Source organism: Dermacentor silvarum, chromosome 3 (assembly GCF_013339745.2).
Source record: "Dermacentor silvarum isolate Dsil-2018 chromosome 3, BIME_Dsil_1.4, whole genome shotgun sequence".
NCBI classification, from domain to species: Eukaryota; Metazoa; Arthropoda; class Arachnida; order Ixodida; family Ixodidae; genus Dermacentor; species Dermacentor silvarum.
In genome coordinates this window covers 201,538,523-201,552,479 of record NC_051156.1, presented here as the reverse complement: position 1 = coordinate 201,552,479, position 13,957 = coordinate 201,538,523, and the positions used below count along the sequence as shown (strand labels likewise).

General features: G+C 42.6%; 1 protein-coding gene across 1 annotated transcript in view; it reads left to right on the top strand.

The window, feature by feature from the left end:
- The window catches only part of LOC119446510 (uncharacterized), a 329,517-nt gene that overhangs the window by 286,905 nt on the left and 28,655 nt on the right, over positions 1-13,957 (top strand). Inside the window, 19 exon segments of the mRNA XM_037710951.2 lie at positions 392-574; positions 680-748; positions 1,417-1,485; positions 1,993-2,175; positions 3,223-3,288; positions 3,418-3,486; positions 4,216-4,395; positions 4,566-4,634; positions 6,487-6,759; positions 6,924-6,989; positions 7,125-7,307; positions 7,420-7,500; positions 8,130-8,309; positions 9,742-9,996; positions 11,044-11,115; positions 11,484-11,666; positions 12,731-12,811; positions 13,250-13,432; positions 13,878-13,952. Coding sequence (XP_037566879.1) covers positions 392-574; positions 680-748; positions 1,417-1,485; positions 1,993-2,175; positions 3,223-3,288; positions 3,418-3,486; positions 4,216-4,395; positions 4,566-4,634; positions 6,487-6,759; positions 6,924-6,989; positions 7,125-7,307; positions 7,420-7,500; positions 8,130-8,309; positions 9,742-9,996; positions 11,044-11,115; positions 11,484-11,666; positions 12,731-12,811; positions 13,250-13,432; positions 13,878-13,952 — 2,520 coding nt within the window.

Sequence of the window (13,957 nt, the reverse complement as noted above, 5' to 3'; positions counted from 1 at the left end):
TGTATGAGGAACTTTAGAACTTGATGATCTTGGAAGTGAGAGTTTAGTGCTTGCCTCTCTAGCAAGAGAGTAGGCAGCTCGTGTGCATTCGTCTGAATGGTTCATAGATATTCAAGAACTTCATAGTGTACTTTTGGCATTGGCCACTTTAGTAAGCAGCTTCGCAATGGCATGATCCTAAGCCATTGGCACAAAAGCTTTCTGTTTGCTTTGCCAAACTCCGTGACTAACCTACAATTGTAAAAACGGTCACGCAGATGATTTGGCATCTGCAAGATGTCGCTGGTACGGTGAATGTGCACTGTTTGCAATCCTCCAACCTCAATGAAAGACACACCAAGATGGCTTTCGCATCAGCCTAATGCATCTCGTCACGTTTCTTCATTTACAGAGGGCTGCCGGTCAGACGTCAGCTGTCCAGATGACATGACATGCATCAGTCGTCAGTGTCAGAACCCCTGCCAGTTTGTTGGAGCCTGCGGCTTGAACGCTCAGTGCAAGACGGTCAACCACCGCCTCACATGCACGTGCCCAACGCAGACTCTGGGTGACCCGTACACCGAGTGCTTGACAGGTCAGTGCACAAACGGGCACTCTCTTGCAAGTCATGACTCATTATTGTAGCATCTCCTAACAAATTAATTGAACTGTACTACTAAAATCTAATTTTTTGTTCCAGATCCTGACATTTGCAGCCGGGAACATGACTGTGGTCCCGAGAGGGCTTGTGATAATGGAAGATGCATAAGTGAGTGTAAAGCAGTACTTGTGTCTGTTGAACTTGTTATTTAAAAAAAAAGAAATTTCGGCACAATATTTATTGCATGTTGAACAGCAAAATTCTGATTTAATGCAAGAAATCCCAAAATTTCTTTGTTAGCAGGTATTTTGAATACACTTATTAAATACACTTTGAAAATAATTGCTGTGGAGTAATAAATGATCTGAGGGCCAGTTTTATAGCATAATTGGTTTTCGAGGTGCAGCCCTGTACAATCTTTATTGAGCTCTTGCTTGCAGGCATTGTTCATACACTTGTATAAACAAATGTTGACCCCAAGGCGATAAGTGATCTAAGGGTGGGTTTCATGGCACAGTTATTTCTCCCTGTAAATTCCTGAGAACACCTTCTCTAGTACTAATAAACCTCTGCAACTTCAGAGTGAAGTACACTGCTAATGTATATTACATGCTGTTACGAGACAACAGTGTTTGCAGGAAGAATGTCTTGCATTGGGTGTGGTAAATATAAGTACACGCAAGTGTAAGGTGTATTAATGTCACATGCACCACTTTTGCACCTCAATCCATTCCAACACACACAAAACTAGAAAATTGACTACATCTATTAATAGCTATCTTTTTTTGTGTGCATATATGTGCCCTTCCTGATGTTTTTTCTTTCCTCTCACCTAGCCAAAGTCGAGTGTACCACTGATGAAGAATGTGCCCTTGGAAAAGTCTGTGAATCACATCGGTGCTTCGGTAAGAAACAAGTTGCTCTTATAACCATGTCTTCTTTTAGGTACAGCAAAAATGAAGCTAACAAATCTAACTGCTGAATTACCCTAAGTTGAATCATGATTTAGGAGACGTAGCAAAAAAAAATATAATTTTACGTGTTGAAATAATAGTCTTCCATAAGTTCTGACTTGATTAAAGATGTCTCCATTTGTTTTAACAGCGATTACACCTGAGAACACTTCGGCAGACTGCTTAAACAGATCATGTTTTCATTTTTATCTGCATTTCTAGTCTATATCGCAGTTTATAGTGAAATTAGAATTTTAATGACATTTGCTGCAATTCATTACCTTTAGTTTGCGACAGTTGTGCCATATGTGTATTACATTTTTGTAGCAGTATGTCATTGTGAGTACCAAGGTTTTGATTTTTCTCTCTCTTGGGATGGGCAGAGAGATGTGATAGATGCTGCAGCTTTGTGATGTAAAGGCGGCTGATTAAAGACGGCATCACATTTACCATTTCCAGATGGTTGCCGTGGCGACCACAACTGCCCTATCAACCAGGGCTGCTACCAAGGCCAGTGCCAGAATCCATGCAGCATTCGTGGAGCCTGTGGCATCCATGCTGACTGTGTTCCTGAACATCACCGCCCGCACTGTTTTTGCCCAGCTGGTTTCAACGGGAATCCGCAGTTTGAATGCAAGAAGAGTAAGCAAGAATTCCAGTCTTGTATATTGCGTCGCAGCTGTGCAAGGTTTTTTTTTTTTTTTGTTACTTTTTAGTGCGTTTAAAATAGTAAGTGTTGCTGCCACCTAGTTGGTAATTTATGATGCTCCTTTCTGTTTGTCTGCATGTGTACCTCTTTTCATGCATCTGCAGATGTTATTACACACCATGTAGACTATTCTTGTGTTTTATAATGGATGTGAAGTTAATTCACGAATCTTTTTAACGCACGGAATGCCGTGCACCATGATGTAATCATATAAATATGTGCAGGCCTGTTTCATGCAGAAACTGCACAAGTGCCTTGTGGAATTGATCACCCACGAATTGCAAAGTGACAAACTGACATTTGAAGAATGAGTCATGTCCTTGCATAAAATGTAGACTAACACGTTGAGTTTAACAGCAGAACTTCAAGAAAAAATAAGTGGCACAAAACAGACATGGATGGAGAAATACATTTAACAGGACAGGTCCCAACTACCACCTGAATGTCTATTACAGAAAAAAGCAGCTCATATGCAGCATTTTCACACACACACACATTCACAAAAGGAAATTGGCGCTCATGCATACAATGGCAAGTGTGACTATCACTTCTCTAGGAAAATTATTTCGTTTTCCAGGAGGGAAAGCGATCGTTTACTGACACACTTATCACCGGCTTTAACAACATTGTGCGCGTGCAATATTTTTTCATATTGTGTATGTGTTTGTGAAAATGCTATAAATGTGCTGGTTTTTTTTTGTGTACCCGTCCTGTTGTGTACATGTTTCTTTGTACATGTCTGTTTTGTGGCCATTTATTTTTCCTGAAGCATGGCACACAAAATAGCTCAAACCAAGGTTCACCTGTAACAGCTGAAATAACAGCTGGTGTACGGTGTGCACAGATTATAGCTTAGTAGACTGTGGTGACAGGGAGCTGCACATTAAAGACAGTAGATTCAGACCACAAAGCCAAACTACTCCTGTCAGTAGTGTGTGCTGGGTGCTGGTTCTCACTTCTTCATTTTTACCTTTTTTCAGGTCAAGGCTGCCGTGTGAATGAAGACTGCTTGCCTGGTCTGATCTGCCTTCGCGGCCAGTGCTCTCGTGAGTTTGAAGTTTACCCTACATTAGACAATACCCTGGTTTGTAATTGTGGGATTTTATCCTAAGGCACTGTGCAGGCTTTTAGGGTGTATGACAACCTGTTCCAACATTACATTTGTCTCTTAACAGCATCCGATTTCTGCGCTTCCGACAATGACTGCAACAGAGGGGAGATCTGCGACAACACGAGATGCGTTGGTGAGACTCACTTGACTCTGCCGATTGAATTAACGCAGTGTTCTTTCATTACTTTAGTGCGTCTACTGTAACACATATATTTTGGTGGAAGATGGCTGCAGCCATTGTACTGGCATGATTTAGAGCAGTCGTACAGTGTAATCTCGTTGATATGATCGATCTTCACGGGAACCGGAAAATAAAATGTATCATCCGAAAATCGTATTATTCTAAATACATCGCTCCTATGGGACACTGGCTGGGAAATTAACGAAAACGTAATATCCGAAAAAACATATATAGATTCATATCAACGAGATTCCACTGTATATCTAGGTAATGAACTACATATAGCACATTAGCATAGCTAAATGCAGATGCATTTTTATTATTTTTTTGTGTGTGTGTTCACACCTAATTTAGTTTGAGAATAACAGGGGCATTTACTGGGAGAGGCAATAGATGCAGTGTGATTTTGAGGGCACTCTCGCGAATACAATTTTATCAATAGACTGAGTGTCACACTTTTGTTTGTCTTATCAGTCGTATTAGCTTCAACAAATTTCCCAACAGGACGGTTAATGAACTTTTTTACCGAGAAAAACGCGGCTAGGGTAGCGAAAAAAAAAAAGCCAGAATGCGGAAAGGAACAAAACCAGTTCTTTTATTTAAGGTGCAGAAGTTGCTGAGGTCATGCTCTCTTTGCACTGCCTAGTTCTCATATAGACATTGTTTTGTTTCTGTTCTCAGCTGGGTGCCGAACGCACAGCGACTGCGACTTCTTCTTGGAGTGCCGAGACAAGTTCTGCCAGGATCCTTGCAGACCGGGCGTCTGTGGTGTTAACGCACACTGCCAACCCATCAGCCACTCAGCCGAGTGCAGGTGCCCGGCAAACTTTGAAGGAGACGCCAAGGTTCATTGTAGGGAAGGTCAGTGCTCTCACCCACATTTTGTACTTTCATTGTAGCTACATTTTCTGACAGCTCCCATTATATTGTTCAGCAACAGTTCAACTATGTCCTTGCCATAACAGTGAGTGAGAGAACATGCGATTTAAAAACTAAATGCCTTTTCTGTCCGGTCTTGCCTCTACCTGCAGTGTCTGTTGAGTGCCACACGGACAAGGACTGTGGACTTGAGAAGATTTGCATCAGCAACCGCTGCATTGGTAAGATGTCACACTTCTTGCAGTATGCAATTGTAATAATTACTCTTGCAATGGTCTCGTGCAATAAAACGTCATAGAGGGGGCACTTCTTTCCTTCCTAAAGCATTACTCTCATTGGGGCTGGGACCCTGATATATTCACAAAACTATTCTTACGCAGGAGCACTTTTTTTATTCACTGGCATGCAGTTTATTTCCACTCACATAGTGACCAACATAATGACAAGATTATCAATGCAGCAATGACCAATCCCAAATTATGCTTGTACAGTATAGACCACTTATAACGTAACCGTTTATAGTGCAGAACTGGCTACAACGCGGCCATTTACCCTCCCATAGAACTTCATGTATACGCATACCGCTTACAATGCAGCCGCGTGAGACGAAATACTGGTTATAATGCGGCTTCCGCGGGAAAATCTCGCCGACAAGGGCGGCAGCGAGCACGCTTCTCAACAAGGTGCGTCCACCGATGGGAGAGGAGATCAAAGAGGACGATGCAGAGGAGGAGCACGAGACGCGGAGCAAACGAACGGGAGAAAAAAAAAAAAGAATGCGCGCGTAGATTGTCTAGGCGACGGAGAAACCTTTTGCTCGGCTGCTTATCAGCGGCGGTGTGTTTTGTACTGAACGCGGCTTCAGTTTCTGTGAACCCGTCGTGACGCGTGTCGTGAAGTGCAGATATCGTGCGAGTGACGCTGTAAATTTAAGCAGTGTTCCGAAAATTTAGTTTGGAGCTAAAAACCTCGTTAATTCGACCCTCGTTAATTTGGAAAATAGGTTAATTTGGACTCGTCCTCTAGTCCCGGCCGGCGTATGCATTATTCAATATGCAATCAAACTCTCGTTAATTCGGACTACTTTCGGTGCTCGGTGTACGAGGAGCGCCGCAAATGTGCGACGCAAAAGAGCAAGAACGGCGCTAGTGTCCAACCGAAACGAAGCGGCGAAGTCCGCATCGCCACGGCTATCAGTTGAAATCGTACGTGAATGACAGCAACGCTGGAACGCTTCGAGCCAACGCCTTGTTCGAGCCTATTTGTGTCTTTAAAGCCCGTATTCTTGCGTTTACTGCCGCGCTTAATATCGCGTTGGCCGCGGGCTTTCGTAACTGCGTAGTCGTCATCCACGATCGCGTCGATAGCAGCCGCGGTTTTCTCCGCAGTGCTTGCGGCGAGCTGTAGTTTCGTTTTTACTCGGTACGCGCGTCGGCCGTGTGCCTAACTGCGTAGTCGCCATCGATGAACGCATAGGTAGCGACCGCGGTTTCAACTGCAGTTGTTGCAGCGAATGGTAGTTAATTCGTCCAGACTTGGTGCGTGCGTCGGGCGCATGCCTTCAGCACTGCAAAGTCGCCGTTCTTAATCGCGTCGATAGCGGTCACGGGAGTTTTTTTTCCGCAGCGGTTGCGGCAAACAGTTGTTTCGTTTTGACTCGGTGCAAAGCTGTCGAGCTTGAAGAGCACAGGCTACATCCCGATTATGTTTTCGCCAGCTCATTTGTGAAAACGTAATCGCGATATGTGCGCGCGATAGTACAAAGCGTGTCTACATGCTTAGTCTACATGTTTTGCATACGTGCAGGGCTTGAAAATCGTTGTTTTGGTTATAGTGCGGTACCGCTTATAGTGCAGATATTCGCGACTCCGGCGACTTGTTATAAGCGGTCCACACAACAGAAGTCTTAAATTGCGAGTGCAGGCTTAAATGTGCATTTTAAAACAAATGCAAATTGCATGTGGCACTATAATTGTTTTTAATCTGTATAAGCACTTGACAAAAACCACCAGAAAAAGCCAGTCATTGAAATGCCACAGCTCGGAAATCTGCTATTTTGTTGTTTTTTCTTAGTTGGATGTCGCATAGATGAACACTGTCCATACGACAAGGCCTGTGTGGAGGGTGCCTGCCGCAACCCGTGCTACCAGCGAGGAAGCTGCGGTATCAACGCCCTCTGCCGACCACAAAACCACCGGGCAACGTGCACATGCCCCAGGGACAAAGTGGGTGATCCCAGAGTCCACTGCACAGTACAGCCACCGACAACATCCGTGGTGCGTGTCGAATGCAGCGTCGACGAGCCCTGCGCAGATGGATACATCTGTCGCAACAGCGTCTGCGTTCGTGAGTAGTGGGCAGCTTACAATTATCTGTAGTATTCTATGTTTCAGTGAACGTTCACACATTATTAAAAGCTGATTGTTGGGTAGCAAATAGGGTACAATAAATGACTTTATCTGCTGTTCTATTTTATCTAATCTCTTCGTTTGATGGACTTCAATTTCCAGTTTATGGCTGCACCACTGATTCTGCCTGCAACCCTGGAGAAATTTGTGAACGGAGGAAATGCGTTGGTAAGCCCTGGTCAACCTTTTAAACTCATCAGACATGCATGTATGTGTTCATGAACGAGCGTGGTGAAAAACTGAGGTCAATGTGATGCATATGTGGCCAAAATTTCTAACTGGAAGTTTTTCTTCCTTTTTCAGTTGGATGCCGCAGTGACTCTGACTGCACCTTTGACAAGGCATGCGTTAATACTCAGTGTGTTAATCCTTGTGACATTCAAAACTCTTGTGGCCGACACACTGACTGTCGTCCGGTTGTTCATCGACCACACTGTACTTGCAAGCCTGGATACGAGGGCAACCCATACGACTTCTGCAACAAGAGTAAGTGTTAAAAGGCCGTGCATCGTAGAGCTGTTGTAGTGCGAGTACATGCCTTGTTCTCACCTCTGCTTGCAATCAATCTCATTTGCCTTGAATTCCATCTCTCCTGCAGTTGAAATCAGGCCTCCACCAGAATGCGTACACGACCGAGACTGCTATGCCGGCAAGATTTGCGAGGCACACAACTGCGTTGGTAAGTGCGGGCTTTCAATTTTTTTTTTTTTTTTCAGGCTGGAAAGAAGCTGTACCAATTGATGAAATTATGAAAACACAAATTCCGGCTCAGAGTTGTTTTTTCTTTAGCAGACAAGAGTATCGTAGTGTTGAGGTGTTAGCTTTCTCATTAGGTTGATTCATTGCAGTCCCTGAGTGACTATGGCATTCTGCCGCTGAACGTGAGGTCACAGGGTTGATTCCTAGCTGCAGCAGCCACATTCCAATGGGTATGGATTGCAAAACGCTCGTGCACCTAGATTTTACCATAGGTGCACGCTAAAGAACTTCAGGTGGTCTAAATTCATCCGGAAGCCTCCACCGCGTCTCTCATAATTCATGAGTTGGTTTGGAATGCTAAGCTTCATGAATTTAATTTGGCTCTCATTTAGTTGAGTGAAAGCAGTTGTACTTGACGCGCCTGTGTGCATCAGTATGTGTGCCTCTTCTTGCAATGTGGGCAGCATATGAAGTTTACATACTATTGTAGTGGTTTGATTTATTTTCAAAAGCGATGATTTGGGAATCTCACGGGTGCTAATGTCAAGAGCCATGCAGTAAGCTAATCTCAATCTTGCATTACTTCTTTCCCTTTTTGTATGTGAACAGAGGGATGCCGCAGTGATGCTAACTGTCCCTTCGACCAAGCCTGCATTGGGCGGCAGTGCCGCGACCCATGTACTCCGGGCATCTGTGGCAAGAACGCCAGGTGCCTCCCGATCAGTCACAAGCCAATCTGTGCATGTCCGTCAGGACTCAGTGGCGACCCCAACATCGAGTGCGCTGTGTGTAAGTGCAGTTTCTTTTTTTTTTTTTAAAGATCATCCATCTCTATGCCATTCACTGCAAGGGCTAGTTGGTAACTGACATTAAGGTAATAAGTTTGTATAATATGCTGTTATAATATATGATATAACCTTTTATTGGTTATGTTTTGGCACATCTTGCTTCGATATTGTCATGGTGTCATTTATGCGTTATTATTTATGCGTATATGTTAGTTTATATATGGCAAATCAGTTCTGCGGACTCCCGCTAGGTGGAGGAAGTCTTATGAAAGGGAAAAATCCACCCAAGTGCTGCATTCGGGTGGATGACAATTTTCCTCTTTCATGTTAGTTTATATATGTTGTGTTTTTTGCAATCATGCTTTTTTATCTACTCTTTGTGTGCTATTGGCACTGGTGTACCTCCTATATGTAAAAAATCTGTTTAGATGCATGCCGACCGTCCTGTCAAACTTGTAAGGAAGGCAGTTTGGAAGCTGCTGCATCTCAACACAGTTTTTTTTTTCATGCTTTCCTTTTCACATCATGTACATGGGTGTACTTGTTTGTGAGAAAATAAATCACATCAAATCAAGATCTGCTGCACTGCTGCACTGGTTTCCACACAATAGACAACACAGTTGTTCAGCCTTGTCTTTCTTAATGTTGTCTTTTGTGTGGGAACCAGCGCAGTAAACGAATTAAATAATCGAATAAATGAATAGCATATAGATAAGCACAGCTTGTTCAAAATTCAGTTCATTAAGCAGCTCATCTATGGGACAATCATTACGGTTCACTGAGGCAGCTACCATCTGAAAAGCTTGAAAATGGACTTCTAAATCTCTACATATTGTTAGCTTTTTAGCTATAGTTTGATAATGTGTTGTGAACTATGTATGGTTGAATGGGTTCTTAATACTATGTTTGTGTTAATGTATGCATTTTATATGCGTTTAATGTTGTGCTACACATTTATGTTCTTTGTTCACACTCCTGCTATGATTTACGATGAGATAGCAGCAGGTATACGTCATGAGAAAACGTAAATGCGAAAGTTGGGTCTGTTGAACTCTCACCACTGTATATTTAATTATTTCATTGCAACACTTCCTAGTTTATTATTTTTTCATCGCACATTTCGGAGATGAGTTAGTCTTTGCTGCACATTTCTGGGTATGTGGCGGTCACTGTCATTCTGATGTTTTTTTTTTTTTTGTTTTTTTTTTAATACAGTGCATGGCTTGTAATCCTCTGTGTCGTATTTTCTTAAGCACATAAAATGGCAAAGAAAGGGTAACAGATTTAAATGAACATAATATTATGGCAGTAACTTGCCATAACTAGTGTTTGAATGGCAAATTTTATAGTGTTCTTTGCATTTCTGCGAAGAGTGTTTGTCCAAATCACTTATCAAACCACAGAAAGTCACTCTGTATTTTGCGTGCTTGCAGCTCGGCAAGAATTCTGCTTCCATGACAGAGATTGTCCTGTCGGCCGCATCTGTGAGAAGGGAGCCTGTGTCGACGCGTGTCGCACCGACGATGCCTGTGCTTACGACAAAGCATGCATTCGCAACCGCTGTCAGAACCCTTGCAGTTTCACAGGTGTCTGTGGCGTTAATGCCGACTGTCGTGCTGCAAATCATCGCCCTGTTTGCTTCTGCCTGCCGGGCCTGACTGGAGATCCTAAGATTCATTGCGCTGAAGGCAAGTTTTGCACTCAATTGCATCATCACAAAACCTTGCATGTCATATGATGTTTTGGCATTTCAGATTTGCTTGTCCTATTACTATATTACAATATTACTATATTTGGGTGCCAAATAATTTAGTAGTTTGGTCAGTATGCATGATAGATTTACTGTCTATGCACAGATAAATTGTATTATGCACAGATAAATTTTTCTCTACTCTGCCACCATTGCCTCTCATTATATGCGAGTTGTGTATTTACTATTTAGTAAAACTAAAAACATTGTTTGCACTCTTATTTTCTTTTTCTTGACATGAGTTTCAGATATAAGACTGCAGTTCTTGTTGTTCGTTGAAGATCACATTCATGCAATAAGTCGGTGTGAGGGCTAGTCACTACTCTCAAATGTTCAGAGGACACAGCACATCGAGCATTACGTTAGGCTTCTCGTAAAAGTAAAATACTTATGCTTAGTCGTAGTGCAGTTAGAAAAATTGTGCTTTAGCACCATTGCCTTTTCAATGTTTTCTAACATGGCACAAACAGTAATAAACAAGCTACAAACAGTAATAATAAACTTACTGGGTTCTGTCAGAAAGGAATGAACATAACAGCACATATGCCTGGCACTGACCACAAAACCTAACTCAGCAGGTCGCAGCAACAAGAGCTCAAAAGCAAGACACTCCCGAGGTGTCTTACATGCACTAGAACCTGACTGACACATTCACGGTTGATGTAATTGTCTGGTATATATGTCTACAGCAGAGAACATTAAAAGTGCTTTGTTCAAATCGCACAGCTTGCACCATGCATTTTTTCTTAGAAATGCAACCAAAGTAGCCCCTAAGCAAGACGAATAATGGGCCAATGTCGTCCAATGCCGTGCCAATGCTGACCAAGACAGGGTTAGAGTGGCCCAATTTTGGTCCTACATTGACTCTGCTTTCCGCGCTGCTATAAATTTTTCTACCTTTATTTCTTTGTTAATGCAGCAATAGCATTTTGCTACAGCGTTGATTGCATTTTTCTTAAGTCAGTTTGCTTTTTTCTTCTTTCAGTGAGGGAAGAAGGTTGCAAGCGAGACAGCGAGTGTACCTTTGGCCAGGTCTGCGAGGATGGTTGCTGCATTGGTGAGTCTTGTCTGTTGTTTAGTGTCATTATACTGTTGAACACTATCATAAACACATCTGACCGGCTTTACTGGGACTTGAATCCGATAGAAAGCGTACATAGTGGCATACTGAATTATGTTATAGTAAATGTTTGCTACATTCGACCATGGAACTGTCCCTGTGATGATGGGCCCACATGTCAAAATCTCTGGTCTTCATCTTTATTCTTTGTGCACTGTGCATCACATTGCAATGCATCTTAACTGAGTACATTATTGGTTGTCATATGGGCTTGGCTCCTTGTTGATATTGTATTTGTCTGCCTAGCCTGCCCAAAGCCTTGTCCAGAGCTAAACATATACAATGTCGAATCCCCACTTGTCTAGACGGCTGTCGCACGGACGACCAGTGCTTGCCCAGCCAGTCTTGCCACCACAGCAAGTGTGAGAACCTCTGCCATATTCCCGGAACCTGCGGCATTAATGCACTTTGCGTCATTGCCGCCCATCGACCAGTCTGTTCCTGCGAGAGAGGCTTCATGGGTGATCCCAAAATTGAATGCAGGCAAGGTACGTGCATCTCGTGCTTTATACATGTTCGGTCATATATGCCACTGCTGCCGAATGGCCCTTTGGCTGTTTTCTATTGAAGAAGCGCAGCATCTGGAGCACCTAGTCATGATACTCTTAGCTAAATATGACTGCTGCACAATTCCCAACAGGGAGCCACTGTTAGCCACAATTCTTGCCACCTATGTCTACAGAATGGTGCTTTACTGAACCAATTGGCTCATAGCTAATTGGCTCATAGCTCATAGCATTTCTTCATAGCTAATGCCTTTTGTGTAACGCCTTCAGACACTACACTTTGCTGTTTTAGTATATTTTGCGTTTCTCTGTTCGTGTGTTCACTTACATCTGTAATAATCAATATTTCACCTATGTGTATTTCTCTATTATGTACATGCTGTATTGCCCCCCTTACACAATGTCCCACGAGGGCGCTGTAAGGTACTCATAAATAAATAAATAAATAAATAAATAAATAGCAAGTTTAACAGATCAACTGCGTAGAGAAAACAGAAAGGCATCCTTGTCTTGTTTCCCTTCTGCCTACGACTGTAACAATGCCAATATTTTACCATAATGCGCAGCGCACATTTGGAGCAGAGTTTTGATGCTTAATGTGTCCATGGCAGAGATATTACTAGACCATTTCAAACTGCCTTGAAATAGATTGTTCCTTAGAGAGTACTTTAAAAATGCAAGTTAGAAGCAAAAAATCATCTTTGAGGGAGTGTCATTCAGAAGACTATTAGAGTATCTGCAGACCTGCTTATTCCTTTAATGATGCTTGTCTTTGGAAGTTTTCCTAGCAGTGTGTAGTACATGCATAGTTCTTTAATTAAAGTGTGACCTACTGGCTGTTGTTTACAGAATCGGAGGTAATTGTTTACATCCATGTTCAATTGGTCTGTTATGCAGTAGCATTTTACAGTCTGCATAATCGCAGCAGCCCTTTAACGCTCCCCACTCGCAACCGGTAGACACATAGCAACAATACATACCGCAAAATCATCGAACCGTATTCCTAGATTAGATGAAAAACATTTCTATTCTATTTCTGTTTACAGTTCCATCCGAGCCTGTGAAGGAATGCCACGTGGACACTGACTGTGCCCTTCGCCATGTGTGCGAGGGCCACAAGTGTATCTGTAAGTACACATGCCTTGTCAGATTTTCTGTTAGCGAACTGCTAGAGCATATTCTCAACAAGCAAAAATGTGCAACACAAAAAAAAAGTGTTTGTATTTAATGGAGGATCATGATCATGTGTTGCTCCATATTGCAGCAAGTTAGAAAGTGGGTGGTGTTTCATGACATATATGTTCCTCTGTATTGAGACATGTTAGAGAGTGAGTGCTGTCTTATCGCACCTTGTTGATAACTGTATTTCTTATTTGCTGGCACCTGGGCAGTATCAACATAATGACCAGAAGATTAATCCTGTGTACTCCTCCACTGCAGCATCTCTTCTAGAGCATGTGTTGCATTAGGATGTTAAGCCCCGCAATTCGATGTTTTTTTTTTTGACAACTGAATTTGTTTGTCGACATAATGGGTTAACGTTATGCATATTGTGTGGCTCACAGATGGTTGCAAGTCTGACGAGAGGTGTACAACCGACGAGGCATGCATTAATGGCATCTGTCAAAATCCGTGCGGTGTTTACGGAGCATGTGGTCGGAACGCCCTCTGCCGCCCCATCAACCATCACGCTGATTGTTCGTGCTTGCCTGGTCATCGTGGAAACCCCAACGTGGTCTGCTTCAGAGGTAAGCATCACTAATTGGTCGGTGTGCACACATGTTAAACATCTTTAAATCAGACCACATATCTCTAGTGCATCTGTATTGTTCACGATGTATGTTTCTTTTGCAGTTGATGATGTACTGTTCTCTACTGTAAATCTGGTAGTTTGCATGGATTTTATGACTTTAGTACCAGGATAGAAATAAAAATACAAGTAGAAAGAGAAATCAATTCTTGGCAGAATTTTTGTTGCGATAGTGAAAATTTGTGCATTAGCTCTTGTGACGTAATGCTGCCATTATGGTGAGCACTAGTGCAGTTGTCGTGCATGTGCTGCAGAATAATAAAGCAGATTAGCATTTGCGCTACTGAATGATAGAAAGATTCCAATTATCCAGCAGTATTTTCTTCCTAAGTTGTCTGTACGTCCTTCATTGCTTTTTTTTTTTTCTTTTTTTACATCTCCAGACGAGCCAAAGCCTGAATGTACAAGAGACAATGAATGCTTGCACGGATTCATCTGTGACAACAACCGCTGCATAGGCAAG